The 24,235-nt window shown below is 46.2% G+C and overlaps 1 protein-coding gene across 1 annotated transcript in view; it reads right to left on the reverse strand.

Moving 5' to 3' along the window:
* Positions 1-334: 334 nt before the first annotated feature.
* RCL1 (RNA terminal phosphate cyclase like 1) overlaps positions 335-24,235 on the reverse strand; it is a 534,592-nt gene continuing 510,691 nt past the window's right edge. Inside the window, exon 9 of the mRNA XM_069625721.1 lies at positions 335-1,249. Within this exon, the coding sequence (XP_069481822.1) occupies positions 1,099-1,249 (151 nt within the window). The 3' untranslated portion in view covers positions 335-1,098. The remainder of the gene's footprint in view (positions 1,250-24,235) is intronic.

Consider the following 24,235-nt stretch of genomic DNA (forward strand, 5'->3'; position numbering starts at 1 on the left):
AAAAAAACAAAAAAAAACAAAGAGGACTTCGTCATATGAGGGATCATGGACCCGTAAAGTGGGGGTAGTGTTTAAATTTCACCCCTGTCGACGTCCCCTTTTCAAATTCTAAAACGAGAGGGAATACTCCAGCAACCATTAGATGGTGGCTTATGCAAAGCATATGAATCTGAGCAGAATCACAAGCCTCATAAACATATATCTTTCATCGTCACAATGTAATTTTAGCGAGGTAAATAACCAGAAGGCCATTTACTTCAATGAAAGAAGAGCACACAGTGAAACATACAAAGTCCAAATCCAAGCAAATTCCCACAGAATGAATATGTCCTCATTAACTTAAAACATGTTTAATATGGTGAAAATACAAAAATATAAATGTTATCAAAATATAATGCAAGACAAACATTTACATTCTTTCACTTTTTTTTAAAAAACAAAATCCACATGTTGCTTAAATATTTAAGGGACAGCATATTCTACTAGAGGCATTGAGTTGGAGAATATATTCAAATGACCATTACAATACCACAACACAGGGTTAAAAATAAAACTTGTATAAGTTCCCCACAACTTAATTTGATATACTGCTACTTTTTATTCTAAGGAATGTGACAGTTTTGTTCCCATAGTAGTAAATAATTCCAATTTTGAAACATTTCAATCTTTTTTCAATGTTATCAGGGCATTTCACACCCCTATTTCCCGAAACATAATACAAAAAATGTCCGTTTTGCTTTTGTTTACAGTAAATATATTTTTCAAACGGGTATGGCATGAGGCCAGATCCAAGTCAAACATTACTTCTTGGTCGAATGAAGAAAAACTAAAGTCAAGTGTTTTAAAGAGTCAATTCTTAGAGCAACAAGAGCTCATGTTGTGTCGATTATAGGCGAAGCAACCCGCACAAAATAAATTGTTTATAGAACTGCACATGACATGTATGGTAGGATGGTGCAAGCACCAGGCTATTGCTCTCTTTCAGTTAACCGAATCACATCTGCACTTTGACAAAATTATTACAGGGAATGTCTTTAATACCCCATAGATCCGCAGTCCAACAACAGTATCAAGAGAGCAAATTGGCAGGAGCGCTTGTTATTTTATTGCCTTGCTCAAGTTAGAAAATCCAACTCCGACACACGTGAGCAGTACCTTCTCTCCACCTTTCTGCTCCTCATTGTAAGTCACCGTTTCAATTTTGAACATTATCTGAAAAAAGCTCCGTAAGTGACGCAGAAACTCAATCCTATGTACAGTGAAAAAGAAAAATCAGATTTTAAATCAACATTTGCTTGCGGGCACATTAAAACAAAATTATCGAAATGCAATTGAGGGACCCAACAAGTAACATTATACCCACTGAAATATGTCCCCTTCCTTGCAGCACAATCCTGTTTGACAGTAAAACTGCTGCTCTATAACAACTTGAAACAAAATAGGTTTTGTGGTTAGTGGGCGCTAAAAACATCAGAGCAGTAACTGGGCGAGCCTTCTGTAAAGGCCTTGATAATGTCAGATATCGTGGACACTCCCGTTTTTATTTTTTATTTTTTTTTTTTACAAATAAGTGAAATGATGACTGCAAACATGAAATGGCCTGGAGAAAAAGACAGGCATGATGCAAGTGCATGAAGAAGGGCTAGGCTTGGGAAAAGCAAAACAAATTCCATCTATAATACAAAAGATACAGATCACCTCAAAATGTGCGAATTCCGAGTCAGGCAAGCACCTTCTTGAAAGGTCAGGCAAGGGGCACCACACAAAAACAGCCCTCATGCAAAGACATGTCAAGAGAGCAAGCGATGCCAGCAGTGCACACAGCCTTAAAGACATTTCAGGTGGCACACACATCCCCAGGCACCATGACTGCACTTATCATTAGGAGGGGAAACAGACCCACGCCCGAGTGTGTGGAGAGCACTTCCTCGCAAAACTCTAGATATGGACTCTGCAACTCAGCAAGAAATTATGCCCATTTCCAGATTGCTGCATTTTCGTTATTTGATGTAAAGCAGTGTAGTGCAGATGACATTTTAGTATGTCACAGGTTTTCACTAATCTGGCAATATAGGTTAACAGCCACTCTGTATCATATTGTTTCGACACAGCCCTGGCTTGTTCCAAGAACATCCTTTTTAAACCATGCCTTATTAATTTTGTTCAGAATAAATGAAAACAATCATCCATGAAGATATGGTTCTCCCCTAAGCCCTTCCCAAACTCCCGAAACAGCATTCCTAAAGGCCACCCCCCCCCGACCCAATATACCCTTCCCACCGATGATACCATTCCATACAGATGAATCCATTTGTCAACTACCCTGGTTAGAACGCTTCCCTCTGGGCTCCCACACCACAAGTTGACAAATTGGGTTGTTACATTGCGTTTTCCCCATTTTCCACAAAACCTGTATGAATGGTTAAGACCACAACATGTGGCCTTAACGAGTTACTGTGCATCAAGGGTAAAGCAAGCATTAGTGTTGTCACTGGCACACAATCAACGTAGGCGAGTCTAGCCAGGTAGTAACACTTCAGTCTGATTTACCCGTGATGCACAATGCATGTGCATCAAGTGCAAAACAAACATAAGTGTCATGTTTGCTTTACCCCTGATACAGCAAACATAGGTGTTATTACCTGGCAATATTGGCCTACATTTAATTTAATGTAGGGTAGTCAAGCCAGGTACTGACACTTATATTTCGTTTACCCTTTATGCAAAGTAAAACATGCCATGCTGCATTAAGACTATATATATGCAGACTGGTACTACTATGGTAAGTCTGCATATACTGTCTTAACGTGGCATGGAGAAGTGCACTTGGCATCAAGGGTAAAGCAAATGTGATGTGTTATGACACGGCTACACTTGCTTTCATTTGTGGCTCCAATCTAGCCATATATTATGTGTGTGTCATGGCAGTTTTGTACTTTGCATCAAGGGTACAAGTGTACAGGAAGGTGATTGTGCGGTACACTAGCCTATCTTAGTATAGCCAGTCTGGATGTACTTTATTTCTGTGGCATCACATTAATTACTGGATAGGAGGCCATCCATGGCAATACTGGCATATATTGGTGCAGCATGCATGGACATAGTTATTCTTTGAGATAGAGAAACATCTTAGTATTAGGGATAGTTCGGTTTTACCCAACCCTCATTTCTTTAAAAACCTTCATAGCAATAAACATACCACCATTGTGTCAATCGCTTACTTCTGCACCCTTACATCTCCATGTCCATCCTTTCTCTACACGCCCCCCCCCCCACCACCATATACACAACAGATACCTCCAACCATAGCAACCAAATCCCCACTATTGACATCCTCAGGGTGAGGGTGCAATCTTCAGCCACAAATTACTCTGATGTTCTAGTGTCCCGTTCTATTTTGATGCTATCCCAAGTACTCTATGCTCAGATCCCAAAACCTCTAACCCCTTCCTCCTCCCGATAATTTACTTCTGTACACCATAGCCAAATCTCCTTTGTGCAACTGAAATACCATGCCTCTCTGCAGCTTTGGAAGCATCAACCTCAGATCTTATTTCCTCAGGTCTCACCTCACCCATGCACGAATGTCTCTGATTTTGCACCTCTCACGTGAAGCCTGAGTCTATGGAGTCCCTTGCGTTGCCACCATCACAGGACCCTAACCTCTACGCCTTCCGGACTAGGGCATCCCTGTTCAAGACCTTGCTATGGTGATTCTTGGAAGTGCTCGTAGGGCTGAGGGGCATTCTAGGTGCCCCACAGTGAGCCCTTTCTAATAGATTCCTTCTTCCCATGGATTGCTCATCTAGGATATTAATCTACAGCAAAGCTGTCCTTCACAATATTATTCACCACCAGTGGTTTCAGTCTGCTCGCCACAACGGCTCTACGAACCATGCACCAGGCGAATGTCAGGGCCAGTATACCTCAAAGTGATGCACCCCATTAAGTCCTTTTTTCGGCACACTCGGAACACCATTTCTTAAACATGTCCAGTGCATCCTGCTCCACTCCAGTAGGGCTGAGGGGTTTATGTCCTGCATGGAATACGGCGAACCTATGCCTCAAACCCCCACAGAATTTGGCTTTACTGCCTGGTGGAGTAACATGATCCATAGCATTGCAGATTGTGCCAATCCATGCATCCTAAAGCCTTGCAGGACCATGCCACAAAGCTGTTCACCGTTTGCCAGAATAACAAGAGGACTCCTTTGAAGTCATCGGGTGTGTAACAGGTCCAAGAGGAAGACCCATCTCAGGCTCAGAAAGAGAAGATGCATAGATGAAGTCTTGATCCACGAGCAGTTTTTTTAATTACCATTCAGACCATCCAGCTTATAGCGATTTTGCAACTCTGTTTTTTAAAAAGCGCAAAATTGGCAGTTTTTGCAGAAACAACCCAAAAAACTGCAGCTTTAAAAAAAAAAAGGCACAAGAAGCCATGCTCTCCAAACTTTTGATGCAAGTAATGGAATGGGCAAGCACATCTCATCACGTGAGCCCAAAAAAGTAGCACAATCCACATAGGACATCAGAATGGGCGCTTCTTATATGCACCCATTTAGATGGGCCTTTTATCTTTTTGTGGATTTGTGCAAATCACTGGCTGTTTTTTGCACATATGAAAGTGCATCCCAAACTTACAAATGCAATGTGCTTTTAAATGTGCTGTGCAGAAAACCAAGGCAACCCCATGCACCTGCTTTGAATAGGTGCATGGGAGGGGATATACACTGCATGATTGGGTCTTTCCTGAAACTTCTCTCTTTTTTTTTTTGGTGCGACAGCATGGCTGAACCGCTGATAGCTCACTTGCATTTCTTCTCCTCAAATGGGATAGAAAGGTTTTGTTTATTGGATCGCATTTTGCAATGACAGGCCCCATAAGGGCCCGTCACAGTGAAATGCGCTGGGTGCCTGTTGAACATATTGGCCGGAGAGCGCTTTCCGCCACCAATACATTTAAGGTGGCTGGCCAGCTCATCGTTTGCGCTACAGCTCAGCCTTGTGGAAATGCGCAGGTCATCTTCGAGAATAAGGTGCCTGCCCATTTCCAAAAATGGGTAATCTAAAAATAGCATATCCTCTGCTTTATTTTTAGATGCATCTCAGTCCATAAAACATTTCACTTTGTCATCATAAAACCCATGCTTACTTTCATACCGGGTTACCAGACATTTGGTCGCAAAAAATTGGTCGATTGGACAAATGGTCGAACCAATTTGGTCGAAAACCAAATAGTCGAATATATTTTTTTTGTTTGTTTTATTTTCACCCCCTTTTTTTGGGGGGGCGGGGGTCCCCCCCCCCAACCTCTTTTTTTTCTAAAAACCCCTTTTTCTTTTAAAAACGAAAACCCAAAAAATATATATATAAATAAAAAAACAAATTCGACCATTTGGTTTTCAACCAAATTGCGTCGACCAAATGTCTTTCGACCAGTTTTCAGTCGACTAAATGTCTGGACACCTTCATACCACATTCATACTATACCCGACATGTTTCATTACTTTCACACTTACAAACTACTAACAAGGAAATTCTTCAGGGGTACAATTTACACCACATTCAATTAAATGTACAGTTGCATTTGTCTTCTTATAGACTTAATCTCTTGTAGGGATCAGCTTTCAATGGGATCCCGTCATTCCTTTCTTTAAGGACCAACCTTCTAACGGATACACTGTGCGAAGCAAGTGTGGGATAATCGAATTTTAGTACTCGAGATATCATCCCGGTCGACATTTATATTATGTACAACCTGCTGTATATCAATTATCAGCACAAGGGTGTCTTCACTTTGACTATCTTCTTCTTTACATCTGTTATTACATCAAATCTCTGCCTTGGTCAACAAACAGGTTCAACATGAACGATTCGTTCCGGGTAAGTATTTATATCACCCAACATTAGAGACCAACATTACAAAAAGCCATAATATTGTCACATATGGTCTAGTCTTCACCTTGCTCTTATTCTGGGTATATCGTAGTATTTTAGCCAGTCACTAAAGTTACATGATACATCATTAGATGTCCAAGTGTATCTTTATGTCTTTACCTTTAACAGGCTCACTTCTTCTTTCAGGTCATCTTTAGATGGTCCATCTGAGTCTATGTTCAACCTCCAGACCCCTCTGATGTTTATATTGCATAGCTCTCCACCAGGTGGAAGTATCTAGGATCATTTGGGTGCGTTCCTATTCGGAAAACATCACGTTAGCCATAAAAAAATTTTTTTAGACTTAATCATTGTTATATTATCAGCTCCTAGCGCTATAGACCACAATACAGTCCTTCAAACTAACCTAGTGATCTTATTTTGTAGGCTCCTGTTCTCTGTATTGATTCACTTCTCTCGTATAATCTCTCTTTCTTAGTCAGGTCGAGTCAGACTTCTCATCTTGTCTCGGGGGGAGAAGCCATCTGTATATCTTTTTCTAAAGCAGAAGGACACATCGGGTACACAATTACACTCCTTTGTACCGCCGTGCATTTACATTGGGATATTGTTTAACCTAAGGTCTTCCATTCTTACCTTTAGTTCATCTGTCCTTGCCGCCCTGTCCGGGGTTCAGAAACTCTCTTTTCACTGCTCCTCTGTAGCCATCCACCATCTTCTCTGCCGAGTTACGTTTCCCTCTCTGTCCATTATCCGTTTCTTTCCATTTTCATTATTTGTCTTCGCTTTTTATTGGATTGGGCCCCCTACGTGACCATAAAGTCACCTGATCGGGAGGCGGTGTCTCAGTAATCTCTTTTTCTATTTCAATGATGTTGTCACATATCCTGCCTTCGGCCCCAGTTTGACCCAGCCGAGTGTACTCGCTAAATAATCACACCAGCGCGGCACAACCTCGCGCTTCACACACAGTTCGAGAACGCACCAGTCAACGGCGTTCACCTCGCATGTCTCCCGCTCGGTAAGTTCCATCAATTGTGTTTCGTATCTCGAGCCTTCAGCGTGGCGCAACCTTCCACCTCACAAGCCCGACAAAAGCCATTCAACGACTCAAACTCACCTCTCTTAGCTCCCACTAGGCGGGTTATGTTGATATGTGTTTCGTTTGTCTAAGGAGGGATCACGGCACATTTGAGCTTTGGAACCATTTTTCCGTGGTTCATAAGTCCCCATGGGAATGCATACTCTTAGCTCTCACTCGATGGGTTATGTTGATATGTATATCGTTTATCTAAGGGGGGTAACGGCATGTTAGGGCATTGGAACCATTTTTCCGTGGTTCATGGATCTCTGTGGGGATGCATATACAGCACCAAACACCACTGGTTTGCCTAATTAAATATTATTAGTATGGACAGGAGCTCATGTTACTATATGTAGTCAGAATTGCCTAACTATGCAAGCTAAGATAAAATCTCCATTTCTTATAACAGACTTATTCTTACTATGGGTTATCTTTCATCCTTAGTCTTCCTAAAGTGCTAAGTGCAACAGCGGGTACCGGGGTTGATTTTTCATTCACTCTTCTCATTAAGGCCCAATTCTGTACTTTTTGTTAGAAAGATCAATTCTTTTTCTTTCTGAGCTAGCTTTCTTCTGTCAAGGTTCAAGTCGTTTGTCGGTTTTACCACGTAAACAACAGACCATCTTAGATCTTCTTTGTGTATCATCTCTATAAAATGTCCCACAAGGGGAGCCGAGTGCACTCTATTTCTTATACAACTCTTGTGCTCTGTGATACGGGTTTTGATTTTTCTTTCCGTCTTCCCTATATATATTTTTTTACAGGGGCACCAGATGACAAACCACAAACAGAGTTACAATTGGTCAGAACTTTGTTTCCATGGGTTCTTCAGACCTAGGTCTATTTCCGTTGCTTTTTTAGTCTGTGGGCAGCAGGCGTAAGATCCACATGGGTAGTGCCCATCTGGAGCTCGCATCCCCCAGGTTTCTGTTAGGGTCATTTGTGGTTTGATTAGTTTAGTAATATCATTCTGCATAACCTGGTCTTTTATGGATCTACTTCTTCGGAATGCCATCAACGGTCTCTGCAGTGGTACTTTACCTTTCTCAAGAATCCCCCAATTACGATGGATAATTTTTTGGATTCTATTCGAGAGATTACTAAACGTATTAACAAACACTAAATTGTCTTTGTTTTTCTCTCTAGGGTTTTGCTCAAGAATTGCCTCTCTGTTATTGTTGTCTGCTCTCTTCATTGCTTTTTTTGTCAGCCTAGTAGGGTAGCCTCTTTTGTGTAGATTGGTTCTCAGTTTTTGTGCTCCTTCTTTATAGTCTGCACTGTTGGTACTGTTCTTTTTTAGCCGTAGAAACTGGCCAAAAGGTAAGTTATCACGTGTGTGCCTCGGATGGAAACTTGTATAGTGCAGCAGAGCATTACGATCAGTGGATTTCTTATAAGGTTTCACAAAAAGTTCTCCCTTTAGTAGATCCATTTTAATGGTAATATCCAGGTAATTAATCTCTACCTTGCTTGTGTTTTCCATAAATCTCAAGTGTTGGTTTTGTTGATTAATCCAATCAAAGAAACTGGTTGCAGCATCTTCTTCTCCTCTCCAGATCAGCACGTCATCTATATACCTCTTCCATAGCAGTATGTTCTTCTTATATGGATTGGTATCGCTATAGATGCAGTGTTTTTCAAAAGCCTCCATATACAGGTTCACAATACTTGGGGCTACAGTGGCTCCCATGGCCGTGCCCTGTATTTGTTTATAGAATGAACCATTAAAATGGAAATAACTTTCCATCAGAGCCATTTCGGCACACCACATAATGAAAGACACCAAAGTATTGGTATTCATCGTTTCTGTCAGCAATCTTTCTTCCAACACATCAAGAGATGCTCTCTGTGGTATATTCGTGTACAAGGCTATTACATCTAGGCTGATCAAAAACTCAATATTGCTGTCAAAAGGTCTGCCTTCAATTTCGTTCATTATCTGTGTAGTGTTTTTGACAAACAAAGCCATCTTCCTCACCATTGGTTGCATAAAATGGTCTGCAAACTTCGATAGTGGCTCCAAAATTGAGTCGCACCCTGACACTATAGGTCTCACTGGTGGTCTAGTCAGGGACGTATGTATCTTGGGGAGTATATAGAATTGTGGAATCCTTGGTTTATCTACTACTAGGAAACCCGCCTCTTTTTTCGTTATCCATCTTCTTTCTTCCACTTTTGTTACCTTTAAATGGATCAATTTTTCAAGTTTTTGCGTAGGGTTTTCTTCCAGTTGCTGATAGTTGTTATCACCCAGTTGGTTCATACACTCATCTATGTAGTCCTTTCTATTCAAAATGACCGTAGCTCCACCCTTATCTGCTTTTCTGATTACTATCTGATCGTTAAATAATGCTTTTAGGGTGGCTTTCTCTGCCTGATTAAGGTTTTGAAACATTTTTTTCTGTCTTAGTTTTGTCTTCCAAAGCGGCGACTTCTTGGATCAACCTACTTTCAAAAACCAGAGCTTCAGCCATCTGTGTTTGTGTTGGGGGACAAAAATCAGATTTCCTATATAAGCCACTGTCTAATTCGCTGTTGTCACTTTTGTCTGCAAAAAATTGTTTCAAATGAACTTTTCTCAAACTCAGAGAATTCTTCTCGGAATTGGAAATGATTGTGTATATTAGTGGTGACAAACCCTAGGCCTTTGTTCAGGGCCTTTGCCTCTTCTAGAGTCAGTTCGTAATTTGATAGGTTTACCACAGTGTCTTCATGCTTTGAATCATTACTCGTTGGTCTGGGTCCCATTCTTGTTGGTCCTGCTCTAAAAAATGATGTCCAACGGGGTGTCCTCTATTGCTATTCCTTCTTGCGCCACCTCCCCTCCTTGAGCCCCTTCTGCCTGTATTATAATTTGGAGCACGTCCCCTTCTTCCTGTGTTGTTACCATCTCCCGTGCTATCTTCGCTGGAGCAATAGGAGGTTCCTCTAAACCTAACTCGTCTTTTAGTATTGCCCTGTTTTTGCACTTGTTCCTCCTGTTCTTTTTGTGGATGGATTTGTGCAAATCACTGGCTGTTTTTGCACATTTGAAAGTGCATCCCAAACTTACAAATGCAATGTGCTTTTAAATGTGCAGAAAACCAAGGCAACCCCATGCACCTACTTTGAATAGGTGCATGGTAGGAGATACACACTGCATGATTGGGTCTTTCCTGAAACAACTTTTTTTTTGTGTGACAGCATGGCTGAACCGCTGCTAGCTCACCTGCATTTCTTCTCCTCAAATGGGATAGAAATGTTTTGCTTTCTGGATCGCATTTTGCAATGACAGGCCCCATAAGGGCCCGTCACAGTGAAATGCGCTGGGTGCCTGTTGAACATATTGGCCGGAGAGCGCTTTCCGCCACCAATACATTTAAGGTGGCTGGCCAGCTCATCGTTTGCGCTACAGCTCAGCCTTGTGGAAATGCGCAGGTCATCTTCGAGAATAAGCTGCCTGCCCATTTCCAAAAATGGGTCATCTAAAAATAGCATATCCTCTGCTTTATTTTTAGATGCCCCATTTTTTGAGGATCAGTGCCAAAAGAACAAGTTACTTACCCCTGGTAATGTTCTTTCGATTGGATGTTCCTCCCACGTATTCCTCATTTTATGATAATTATCTCACCAGTTTTGCTGCTTCAGAATTTTTTCGACAGAGGGCTCTGTGTGCAGTGTCGAGTCGATGCCCCTCGAGGGCCTCCGTTCGACGTTACCATCAGTATAAGTAGCGCACGCAGCCCCCGTTGGCTTCAGTTCTGTTTTTCCCCCTTTCAGAAGAGGAGTTACCAGGCGTACCCTAGACCGTAGGCTCCCAGAAAGCATAAAGTGTAAGAACACGTAAACTGTATGGTGGCATAGGCTGGGAGGGGCGATGAGGAATATGTGGGAGGAACATCCAATTGAAAGAAAGTTACCAGGGTTAAGTAACTTGTTCTTCGAATGGATTGCGTTCTCCCACATATTCATCTTATGATAGACTCCCAAAGCAGTAATAATTTGGATGTGGGAGTACCAATTAACTTTATATCTAATCATGGACCGAATGGAGGATGGCTTTTGCAAAATGTCTTCCCTGACTGGAAGATGAATCCAGACAATAATGACTTATAAATGTATGGATAGACGACCAAGTGGCCTCTGAAAAATGTCATTGATTGGGACACTTCTGAAGAGCAGCAGAGGTTGCCATGCCCCTTGCGGAATGTGACCTTAGACCTTCCGGCGGGTCCTTGGCCGCTAATCTGTTCTGTAGCATTCGCCAATAGCCAGGATGATCCATCTGGATATTGTCTGTTTAGTAACCGCAAGGCCCAATTTGGGACCAGTATAGCCAACATATAGTTGGTCATCGTGGCAAAATGTTGCCATTGTGGAATTATAAAAACTGAGAGCCCTTTTTGGGTTCAGTCTATGTAGCCTCTCCTCCTCCTTTCCTGGATGAGGGGGTGGATAAAAGGTTGGTAAGGTAATTTGTTGTGACAAGTGGAAGTTGGAGACTACCTTCAGTAAAAAAGAAGACTACCTTGAGAATAATGGTCTTTATGAAACACTGTATGAGGAGGTATGCAAGAAAGAGCCTGCAACTTGCTTACCATGCAGGCTGACGTTATGGCAATAAGCAAAACAGTTTTTAATGTCAAGATTCAAAGGACAGGAGTGCAAGGGCTCAAAGGGAATACATGTTAAAAACCTAAAAAAAAAATTGTGGTCCCTTACAGGGACATTGAATGGGACTGGTGGGTATGACAATGCATTACTTACTGTAAAAGCATTTCTGATGGTTGTATCTGCTTAGATTCACGTGCTGTGCATATGTCCGACATCCAGTGGTCACTGCGGAGTATTGCATTTTGTTTTCGTATTCGAAAAGGGACGTCGACAAGGCGTGTCTGAAACACTATCCCTATAGTGACGTGCGTTGTACCCACAATCCCTCACGCGTCGAGGTCCCTCTGTTTGTATTTTTCTGCCCTGAGGGAGCCTTCTAGACGTGAGTGAGTACAGAAAAGAGAGATATAAAAGGAAGTCTATGTTCCTTCCATCCGAGCGGGGAGGAAGGGTGGGGGCATGTGAATCTAAGCAGATACAACCATCAGAAATGCTTTTACGGTAAGTAATGCATTGTCTTCTGATGTTTGTTAATCTGCTTAGAATCACATGCTGTGCATAGACTAGCGAGCAGTACCCGGAGTTGGCGGTGGGTTAAGAGAAGGAACAGTAGAGAAAAGATGTCTTACTACTGCCTGTCCCACCTGGGAGTCAGATCTAGAGTGTGCATCTAGACAGTAGTGTTTTGTAAAGGTGTGCACAGAACTCCAGGTAGCCGCTTTGCAGATGGACTCAAGGGGAACATTTGCAATGAATGCTATGGACGCCCCCGTGCCTCGAGTAGAATGTGCTCTTGGCCTAAAGGGCAGTTCTCTCTTAGCAAGAGTATAGCAGAGAGTGATGCATTGAACAATCCATCTAGAAATAGTGGACTTTGAAACTGCATCCCCTTCTCTTCCTGCTGCCACCGAGACGAAGAACTGATTAGTTTTCCTCAGTGGTCTGGTTCTTTCCATGTAGAACATGACCGCTCTGCGGACATCTAGTGTGTGCAGAGTCCTTTCTCCCAAGTTGGAAGGATTTTGAAAGAACGCTGGTAGTTCTATAGACTGGTTTACATGGAATTTTGAGATGAATTTCGGAGCAAACCTTGGGTGAGTGCGTAGAACCACCTTATCTCTGTGAACTGTAACGAAGGGGTCTAGAACAGAAAGAGCCTGAAGTTCACTTACTCTCCTGATGGAGGTGATAGCTATTAAAAAAGCAGTCTTAATAGTGAGGTGTTTAAGAGATGCTTTGTGCATGGGTTCGAATGGAGAGCCCATGAGTCTGGTAAGTACCACATTAAGGTCCCATCCGGGAGCTGGGTCAGCTATCGGGGGGTGTATTCTCTTTACTCCCTCCATGAAGGCCTTTATAACAGGGATCTTCCACCACGACACCTTGAGTTGGGAAGTGGTGTATGCAGAAAGTGCCGGTAGGTGGACTTTAATGGAATTGAACACTAGACCTGAATCCAATAGGTGGGTCAGGTATAGAATAATATGTGTGGGAGAGCAGTCAATTGGGTTGATGCTCTTATCCCTGCACCAGATGACAAACCTCTTCCATTTGCTAGAATAGCAGTGGCGAGTGTTCGGTTTTCTGGCTTCCCTGAGGATGTCCATGCATCTTTGCGGGAGCTGTAGATGTCCGAATTCTATGATCTCAGGAGCCAAGCTGCTAAATTCATGTTCTGGGGGCATGGATGTAGGGTCCTGCCCTCGTCTTGTGACAGCATGTTGTACGGGCAGGGGAGTTTCACTGGGGGAGATAGAGACATCTCCATCAAGTGAGCGAACCATGGCTGTCGGGCCCACATTGGGGCCTCCAGTATCATGGTTACTTGTTCCTGGTGCATCTTGTGCACCACCTTGTTGAGAAGGGGAGTCGGGGGAAAAGCGTAAACAAATTTCCCTGACCATTGTATCGACACACCGTTCCCCTTGGATTGGTTCTGGGGGTACCTGGAGGCGTAACTTAGGCATTGTGAGTTCTCCAGGGTTGCGAACAGGTCTATTTCTGGGAATCCCCATTGTGTAAAGACCTTGAAGACGATGTTTTCGTGCAGTCGCCATTCGTACTCTTCGGGCAGGGGGAAATCTCTGCTGAGTTTGTCTGCCAGCAGATTGAGTTCCCCTGGTACATGTTGTGACAGTAGGAACATGTTTTGTTTGAGAGCCCACTTCCATATATTTTGGACCAGTTTGGACAGTCCTGGAGAGTGGGTTCCCCCCTGCTTGTTAATGTAATACATGGCTGTGGTGCTGTCTGTAAGGACCATCACTGTCCTGCTTTGTAGGTGTTCCTGGAAGGCTTTTAGCGCCTTGAACACTGCTAGTAACTCTAGAAGATTGATGTGTTTGGATGCTACGTTCGGAGTCCACACTCCGTGAGCAGTCTGATGGGATAGGTGAGCCCCGCATCCTGTGAGGGATGCGTCTGTGGTTAGAGTGGCTTCCGGCGCGGGTGTGGCAAAGGGTTTTCCTTTTTCCAGATTTTCCTTTGTCCACCATTGTAGCGAGAGAACTAAGGCCTGCGAGACCACCACTAGATCGTCCCACAGTCCGCTGGCCTGACACCACTGGCTGTTGAGCCACTCTTGCATTGGGCGCATGCGCAGGCGCGCGTGAGGTACCAAATAAATACACGACGCCATCATGCCTAGCAAGCGCATTGCTTTGCGTACCGTCACCTCTCGACCGGTCACATATTGAGGGATCTGAAACAGCATGTTTTGGACCCTCTCTTTGGAGGGGAAGACGAGGCCGTCCTTTGTTTGAATTAGAGCCCCTAGGAATTGTTTGATTTGGCTGGGGTCTAAGCTGGACTTCTTTTCGTTGATGGAGAAGCCCAACTGGAACAAAAGGTCTACAGTCTTTTGGGTATTGGAGAAGCATGTTTCGTAAGAATCCCCTGTTATGAGCCAGTCGTCGAGGTAAGGATAAACTGGGATGGACAACCTGCGCAGGTGGGCCGCTGCCACTGCCAGCACCTTCGTGAATACCCTCGGTGCTGATGCTATGCCGAAGGGTAGCACTCTGAACTGGTAGTGTTTGCCCTCTATCATGAACCGGAGGTATTTTCTGTGCGCTGGCAACATTAAAATATGAAAGTATGCATCTTTCATGTCCAATGTTGTCATGTAATCTCCCTGTGATAGCAGTGGGATCACTTCCTGTAAGGTCACCATACGAAACCTTGGGGGTTTGATAAACTTGTTCGCTGGGCGCAGATCTAATACAGGGCGCATGGTTAGATCATTTTTGGGTACAAGGAAGTACACTGAATAAATACCTTCCGTTACCTGAGATAGAGGCACGACCTCTATGGCTCCTTTTTCCAGCAGTTGTTGTACTTCTTGTAGAAGGATGGCAAGATGTTCCGGTGACATGCGTCGTCCCCACGGGGGTTTGTATGTTGGGGAACTGTTGAATTCGATGCAGTATCCGTGGGCTACGGTGGAAAGTATCCAGCGGTCTGACGTTATACCCTCCCATGCTGGAAGAAAGGATGTTATCCAGCCCCCGACCGGTGTTGCATGGGAGGGGACGCGAATCTTCGCGTCACTTGGTGTTGTTGGGGGCTTGGGAGCCTCTGGGGGTGGACCCCCGCCCTCTTCCTTTGCCCCGGCGCTGTCCTCTTTGGCTGTACTGCCCACTATTGGTCTGGAAATTGGTGGCAGGGTACTGTTGCTGCTGGTTTTGTTGTTGGCGTTGGCCACGAAAAAGCGTTTGTTGCCATAGCCGCGCCTGGTAGAGGGCTTAGAGATTTGGTCAAGAGTTTTGATAGTATCGAACTCTTTTTTAGCCATCTCCAGAGCCTCATCCACCGCTTTCCCTAAGAGGTTAGAGTCTTCAACAGGTTTATTTATTAAAGACGCCTGTGTCTCCGGTTTGAACCCTGAGTTGCGCAGCCATACGTGGCGTTTTAGGAGTATTCCCTGAACCAGGGAACATCCCGCTGTTTCTGCCGCATCCAGAGAGTTCTTTACAATACTCTGGTTGACCTGGGTTCCTTCGCCAATAGTTGTAAGCAGGCGTGTACGTAGTGGTTCCGGCGCTTCTTCGGCGTCTTTGCGCAGTTTGGCCCACTGCGCGTCCGCATAGCTAGCGAGCAAAGAATTGTTGTTCGCAATTCTTGCCGAAAAGGCAGCCGAGGATGTAACTCTTTTTGCAAGGGCATATAACCGCTTGCCCTCCTTGTCAGGTGGTGCCTCACTGGTGGAAAGTGGTACCCCTGCCCTCTTTCTTGTATTGGTTACTACCAGGGAATCCGGAATGGAATGTCCCCTGATGTACAGCGGGTCTGAGGGTGAAGGAGTGAAAAGTTTTTCAATTCTAGGATTGACCCCTCTGATTAGTGCGGGTGTGGACAGCGAAGGGATGATTCTTCTCTTTACCGAAGCGAGGAGGGGAATGGTCTGACTGACCGGGGGTTTCTCCTTAATTACTCTTTCCACAAAGTCTAATTCAGGAGAGAGCTCCCCAGTGTCCAGTTCGAAATGTGCTGCTGCTCTGCGCAACAGGGCATTGAATGTGGGCTGATCGTCAATGGGAGACGTGTTTCTAATAGGTGAATTGTCAGGAGGATTTAGGTTCAGGACATCAGTGTCGGAATATATTGATGGGGATTGCCAGGGGTGAGAAGGTCCTTCTTATGGATTTTCTCCGAAGCCTTCTCCTACCAAGTCTGGGCTGTCTTCCAGACCTTCCTCCTGGTTCCGTCCCTCTTCCTCGTCCATAAAATCATCCTCTTCCTCAAAGTAATGTTCCTCCCCAGTGAGGTCATACACACTATGGCAGTCTGAGGCTGTGTCCTGGTGGGGATTGACTAATCTCCGAATCTTGGCCCTGGGGTCCTCCTGAGGCCCTTCTCTTATTCTCTTGGGAGTGGGAGGGTTCTGTGTATTCATAAACCTCTCCATTCTTTCCATGCAGAGATGGAGCCTCTCCATGGTTTCATGGGGTACCCCTGAGCGGTCTAGTGGGGGAAAAATAGTGTCTTGTAGCTGAAAACGGCTCGACCTCTCCCACAACGTCGAGGAAAGTGTCCCGTCGCCCTCCGAAAAGCCTTCAGGTGTGTTGGGGGTCCCCTCGACTGAAGGGGGTAGTCCCTGCCTTTCTTCGGGCTTTTTTGGCGTGTCTTTCGACCTCTGCGTAGCGCTCGACGTGTCTTTCGGCGTACGCTTGTGGGCGTCGGCTACCACGATCCTCGCCAAGCTCTCAGCGACTCGTTTGTCAGCGGAGGGCTGTGGTTTCGACGTTATGGGTGTCGATCGCTCTACGGCGGCATGCGCTTTCTGCTGATGCGCGCTGGCCGATGATTTGGGGGCGGCGCCCTTATTTGCCGAAAGCCCAGTCGCTGGTCGCGGCTGCGGTTGCGAGAGGGGCTTCGAACCCGAACGGTCCGAGGAGGCCGCCGGTGGAACCTGCGTCTCCTTGGGCGCTGATGCTCTCTTAGCCTTCGACGAAGAAGAGCCATGGGTTGTGTGCTTATGTGTGGTCTTGTGTGCGTCAATGTCGCCGGGGTGTTCATCCCCATAAGCAGGGCGTGAGCCGAGCCCGTCGGGGCCGGGGACAGACGACGAAGCGCGTGTGCGCTCTTTAGGGGGGTTTTTGACTTCCGTAGCGGAGGTCGTGGTATCACATTCCTCGTCACTGTCGGTGGTAGCAACGGTGGGTGAAGCGTCGGCCTTCGACATAGCGTAGGCCGCCCACCTCTTGACCCTACGGTCTTTTAGAGTCTTAGGCTTAAGAAGCCGACAAGCCGTGCAACCTTCCTCTTTGTGATCGAGGGGCAAGCAGCGGTTACACCGTGAATGCTTGTCCTTCCAAGTATACTTGCCCTTGCAAAGCGGGCAAAACCTAAAGGGTGTCCTCTCCATAGCCGAGGCAATAAATCATGATAACCACCCCAAGGGAAAGGAAGGGGAAAAGGAAAGGCATTCTCAGAAAAGAACCAGAGATGTCCCACGACCCCCACTCTCCCTATTGTATATGGCCTGCGAGGCCAGGCCACGTGTTCAGCAACGCCGAAGGATCTCCTCCGCTCGTCCCCTCCGTCGAAGATCTTGCTCGGCGGAGACTGCTTCATAACAGCGTCGAGGGGGGGATCGATATGTTCTATATTAATATAGGAAAAACGACCAAAGGTCGAGGAGATGAAATCTGCAATGTCTCTCGAGGAGCTCCGCGTAAAGGCGACCAGTAGCTGGGCGGAAAAAACCAATCTGAGGGACCTCGACGCGTGAGGGATTGTGGGTACAACGCACGTCACTATAGGGATAGTGTTTCAGACACGCCTTGTCGACGTCCCTTTTCGAATACGAAAACAAAATGCAATACTCCGCAGTGACCACTGGATGTCGGACCTATGCACAGCATGTGATTCTAAGCAGATTAACAAACATCCGAAATATTAATAAGGCCTTTTAAGAATTTAACAATCAGTGGGATCTTAAAATATGAATCCTCCTCTGAGGGGCGCTTGCAAATGGAAAGCGTTGCAAGGTAACCCATAATAGTTCCAATCTGGAGCCCCAGATTTGCTAAATGTAACAGAAAGGAAGGCACTGTAGGTGTGTCACATACAAATGGATCCACATTCTTATCCTGGCACCAGTTGCTGAACCTGTTCCAATGGTAATGGTACAAAGATTTAGTTTCTTGCCTTCTGGCCTAAAGCAAAATCTCCATTACGTCCTCCGGAAGGTCCCAATCCTTGTATCTCAGCCTTTCAGAAACCATGTGTGCAGGCCGAATGTTTTGACCTCTGGATGGAGAACCGGACCTTCACTTTGTGGAAGATGTATTGGAGGGCAGATGGACATGTCCAGAAGGTTCGGGTACCACGTCCTGCTGGCCCAATCCGGAGCAATTAGGATCATGAATTTCCCAAGTGTTCTCAACCTCCTAATCACATGAGGACTGACAGGGACTGGAAGAAACGCATACAGGAGAGGAAAATCCCAGTCCACCACGAATGAGTCTCCTAGAGCTCCTCTTGGGGGAAATTCCTAGGAGCAATACTGTTCGCACTTCCGGTTGACACCTGTCGCGAACAGATCCACTTAAGGGGTTCTGCAAAGGGTGAAGATCTCTTGAAGGACTTCCTGAGCTTGTTCCCACTAGTGGGAGACTGCTCTGCCTGCTCAGAGCGTCCGCTGCCATGCTCTGCTCTCCTGCTAGGTGAGATTCCTTCTTGTATTGCCCAGAACCAGAGCTGCATTGCGCCTCTGCACAGTGGTAGTGACCCAACATTTTCTCTTTTGTTGAGGTAGTACATGGCCACCGTGTCTGTCATTAGCAGGGCCTTCTTTCCCCGTACAGAGGGCAGAAAGGCTTTCAGCGCTAGTCTGATCGCCCTCAGTTCCAAAAGGTTGATATGTAGTTTTCACTGCAATGGACACCAACGACCGGTGATTGTCAGATCATTTGTGTGGTCACCCCACCCCGTGAGTGAGGCGTCCGTCACTACTATCATCTCCGGCCATGGTTGCCAAAAAAATTCTCCCTTGAGAATATTGTCTTTGCAATCCCTGCACAGAAGGTCTTGAGCAACTCTGCCCGGAACTTGCAGGTGGTCTGACATCTTGCCTGAGAACTTGGACCACTGAGTCCTGAGAGCCCAAAGGGGAATCTCATTCTCAGGCGAGCCACTGGCAACAGGAAAATGCCGGATGCCATGAGACCGAGCAACCTCAGAAAATCAAAGACCGGGAGATACCGAGCACTCTGGAATTTGGTACCCAGCTGCAGAAAGTGTTGAGCTCTCACCTCCGGTGGCAAAGCTTTCCCCGAGGAAGTATCCAGGACTGCTCCAATAAATTGGAGTCTTTGGGATGGTATCATGTGGGACTTCTTGAAATTGAGGGAGAACCCCAGTCTGTGTAACGAGTGGTAGGTTACGCTGAGATCTTCCCGGGCTTGCTTGGGTGAACGAGCCCTGATCAGCCCATCATCCAGGTAGGGGTAGATGCGAATCCTCCCTCTCGCGAGATTCGCTGCCACCACCACCATCATCAGCTTGAAGACCCTTGGGGCAGAAGTCAGCCCGAATGGCAGAAATCGAAACTGAAAATGAGAACCGCTAACTGAGAACCTCAGGCACTTTGTGCTTGAGATGGATTGGCACATGAAAGTAGGCATCTTGAAGGTCCAATGATAGCAACCAGTCTTGGAGTTGGAGAGCCTGAAGGATCTGAGAAAGCGTAACTTTCTTTAACGTGTCCTTCCTGAGGAACTTGTTCAAGTTTCTTAAGTCACCTCTGTCCTTTTTGGGGATTAGAACATATGGGGAGTACCAACCCTTGGTCCTCTCCGCTACAGGTACATGTTCTATTGCACCTTTCTCTAGCATGGTCAAGATTTCCTGCACAAGAAGCGGATCCAGAATTTTGACAGAGTTTTTTCCCAGTGGATCATCCTAAGGCCTTGTTTGAAAAGGAAGGCAGTAACTTTGGGCCAGTTTCCAAAGCCCAAGCTTCTGAAGTATACAGAAACAGAGAAAGTCTGCCTCCCACCAGGGTCTTGTGGGCCAAGGCCTCAGAATGGTTTAGGGGCGGCTGAAGCAGCAGCTGAAGGTAAAGTGGCTGCTGCTTGGGCTGACTTCGCACCTCTCCCTTGTCCACCACTAGGGAATCTTCTCTGACCCATTTGGCCGGCGTGTCCTCTTCCAACTGAGTAGAATCGAAAGGATTTACCGCTCCAAGAAGATGAGCTTGAATAGGGTTGCTGAGGCTGTCTAATGGCGGCGCTAAGGGATTTAGCCACCACCTTTGAGGTCTGCAGCTTCTCCAAACTCTTGTCTGCCTTGCTGCCAAACAACCTCGAACCATCAAAGGGCATGTTAAGTAGCCTTACCTGCACATCGGTGCAAACCCCGACTTCCTCAACCAGGCAAATCTGTGTAGTACTGTGCTAGCAGCAATGGTTCTGCTGATGCGGTCTGCAGTACCCAAACCTGACTGAAGACATTCACTCATTGCCTCCTTACCATCCTTAATTATTGCCAGGAAGCAGCCTTTTTCTTCAACTTCCGGGATGTGTTCAGCCACCACAGCAACATTGTTCCACAGGGTAAACGTAAAACTAGACAATGTACAAGTCACATTAATGGATTGCAAAGCCATACTTCCTGCAGTGAAAACCTTTCACGCACAGGCATCCACCCTCTTGTCATCCCTGTCAGGAGGGATGGATTGGTAAGCGGATTGCCTGGTAGACGTAGCCACCTGAACCACCAAGCTTTCAGGTGTGGGATGCTTGGTAAGATATTCCGGGTCACTACTGGAAGGTCTTTACTTCCTTGAAAAGTTTTTATTTACTGCAGCCACAGTTTCCGTGGTCTCCCAATTAGCAGAGACTCTTTTCTGTAAAGCCATGTGGAAAGGTAAAATTGGGTCCGAGGACCCTGGCCGAAGATGTCAGTCTATCATCGTGCTCGAAAGATGGAGTAGGCCTACTCATCCCATACATTCAATAACCTTCCCCACAGGTTTTCTGTACGCTGAGTCAGCATGCTCCGAGGCATCAGGCTTGCTAAGCTAACTCTGGTGAGGTATACAAACTACTAGCTTACTGAAGATTATCATACAAACCTCTTAGCTTGGGCTCATCAGATACAAGTTCCTCTAGCACATTGGGGGTTCCAAACTGTAGACAAAAAGGTGTTGTATTGTCAACAGAGGGTTGATCTTCCTAGGTAGGGAGAATTCTCAGAAATGTGCTAATTCCCTCTACCTTAGAGACCCCAAGCAACTTTGCTGGGTTTTGAGGACTTGATTTTTTTTTTTAACCTGGAGAGAGTGAGACCCTTTTTCCCACTCATGTGTGTTAATGTGATTTTGTACTCTGTTTCTTTTGGTTGTGGAGTCTGAAACTCCATAGGCATCATCTTTTACATTGTGTCAAACAGCACCTCCAGTGCAGTGCCACAGGGAAGTCCTTCAGATTTCTCAAAGGTTTAAAAACCTTCTCTGGGATAAACTACTGTTTCCCAGAGCAGTAAAGTGAAATTTACTTTACTTCTAGACCCAGCACACATTATCTTACCATAGGTTGCTGGAGGGGTTACTTAGTATCCCCTTTGTCTAGCTTCTCATGTAAAATTTTAATGTTACCCTTTCCTCAATGAATGGCTGGTGGCAGTGGTTTACTTTTTACTACCCTTATGGGATTTTACCGCGGGCTGCGTTCGCAGCCACGGTAAAGCACCCATGGGTGCCATTTTTGTAAAAAGAGCCTGGTCTTCTTTTTTCACCATTTCTTTGTGGAAAGGTCCTTCTTGAGATTTACTCTGTGCGCCAAACCAGGTTTGGTCCCTTTGTTCGTTTTGTCTTTGGCGCGCTTCACGAGTGAAACCCGCCTCTGGCTGCATGGTGTCTGGCGGGGGCAGGAAGTGAGGGAGGTGCCTGAAACTCCCTGTGCTTAGTCTCCTAGGAGACCCAAATGACCCAAGACCCTCTGTGGTGATTGGCAGGCAAGGACAGCCATCCTGCTGCGTGACTGACAGCTGGGCTGGAATGAATGGGAGCAAGCTGCATAAAAGTCAAGGCTTTTTGGCTTGGAAGGCAGAGTCAACCACTGGACGAAGGAATCCGAAGAAGAACTTGAAGAGGACGCCTGCTGCAACTCCTGGACCGTAGGTTTGCCCGGTGAAGCCCTGTTGTGCTGAAACTCCAAATTCGTATCGACAGAGAAGCTCCTGCAAGGACGACTTCTCCCTTTGAGTTGGTGAGACCAATGAACTCCAAAGTAAGCCACCTGGACATCCTCTCAAAGCTGGTCGAGTATCTACTGCAGTCGCTGCTGGAACCGGATAGCCAGGGAGAGGAACACCAGTTTGTGTGCCTTGCTTTTAAGCTGACCAAGAGCTCCAGGAAGATCCTCCGGACTCCCAGGAAGCCGAACTGACCGGGCCCAAGCTCCCTCAGAGTGTAGGACCCCAGAATCAAAGAAAGCCCATCTTGACAGCCAGGAAACGCGTTGTTGCAATTTGCAGTAGATGCGAGGAGCTGAAACACCGAACAGCCAATTGTTTGAAGTTTACCGGTTGCGAGCGGCGACCATCCCATTGCAGTGCAGGAGTCCCCAGAAGTCCTCCCTCTTGTCCCCACGACGGAGGCCCAGGAACAAAGACAGAAATCTGCTGCACTTTTTCTTCAACCTAATAGTACTGTAAAGTCTAAGAGAACTTACCTCTTGTTGTGTAGCCACTTGGCCTCTTTGGAGACTTGCTTGGTTGCATGTGTAGAGTTGCTGCCAGCTTCTTTATTTCACAAGCCTAATCAGCTTGTGGCACTGCTTTGATTTTCTTCTATTCTACCAAGACTTATTAAACATTGGAAAATACTTTCTACTTACCTGCAAGAAGTGCTTCAGTTCACCTTGACACTTGCTAACTTAACATTGGCTGGCCTAGGCTCCCTGAATTACTTCTCTGTGCTGCTTATCTGTTTTGCCTTCCTTCCAGGAAAGGGTTAACTGACTTTGCATTGAGGGGTTGTATTGAAAGTACTTACCTGCTTGAGAATAATGGAATACTTTTCATTCTGAACTCTCTTCTCTTTAACACTACTCCTGAGAATATTCTAAATGCAACAGTGATATATTAATGTCAACAGCAACCTAGCTATTTAACCCCTTAAGTGCCACCGACGAGCCGGCTCGTCAGTGGAAACCGCTCCAGGTTGCCACAGACGAGCCAGCTCGTCGGTTTTGGCACTCTGCTTTGCCCGATCCCTGCAAGGGGGCTGGATTACCTTCAGTTTCACGTCGGTGTGCGTCAAGCACATCGGCGTGAAACTGAAAGTAAATTCACCGCAGCAGCCATTTTCGGCTGCTGCGGTGAAGAGAGAAGGTATGAGCCCTTCTTGCTCCACGTCGATCTCCGGCTGTATTTCAAGCCGGAGATGGAGGCGGGTATCGTTGAAAAGGGGAGATTCTCCCCTTTCCAACGATACCCATTGTGTGGCATTGTTGCCCGCGGATCGGGTGCAGGGCGCGCAATCCGCGGGCAGCAATGTCACCGGATCAATACAGATCCGTTTGTGACACGGGGGAGGTGGGGCTGCTTAGGCCCCCTTCCCCCGTGGCCCTAAAGCATGGGGCCACAGTGCCAGAGACCCCTGGGGGCAGATGATCACTGCCCCCAGGGGTGAAAAGGACCAAAAGAAAAAAAGTAATCGAGGGAAGGGGGGAGGTGGGAGGGGGGCTTGGGGCCCTGGCTGGGGCCCACTAGACCACCAGGGATATGGCAAAACGTTGTGTCCTTGGAAAGGGGAGGTTCTCCCTTTTCCAAGGACACCATCTACATGAGGCATTGCTGGTCAAGGATCGGCGCAGAGCGCTCGATCCGTGACCAGCAACCCACTGGACCACCATGGATCGGTTTGTGAGTTGGGGGGAAAGGGGGCTGCTTCAAGTAAGCAGCCCTCTCTCCCCTCCCGGCCCCCCAAGATGGCTGACCATCTGCCCCCAGGGAATGTAAAAAAAAAAAAAAAGATTAAATGATGGGAAAAGGGGGTGGGGGGCCACTAGCCACCATGGATTTTTTACTGAATGAAAGGGGGGTTGCCCCCCCCAACCAAAGTAGAAAGGGGTTACCCCCTTGTAAACCTCCCTTGGGGCAGATATCTGCTCTTACCCCAGGGAGGGATGCATGAGGTGGGGTCCT

Source organism: Ambystoma mexicanum, chromosome 6p, assembly GCF_040938575.1.
Source record: "Ambystoma mexicanum isolate Mex_15411 chromosome 6p, UKY_AmexF1_1, whole genome shotgun sequence".
Lineage (NCBI taxonomy): Eukaryota > Metazoa > Chordata > Amphibia > Caudata > Ambystomatidae > Ambystoma > Ambystoma mexicanum.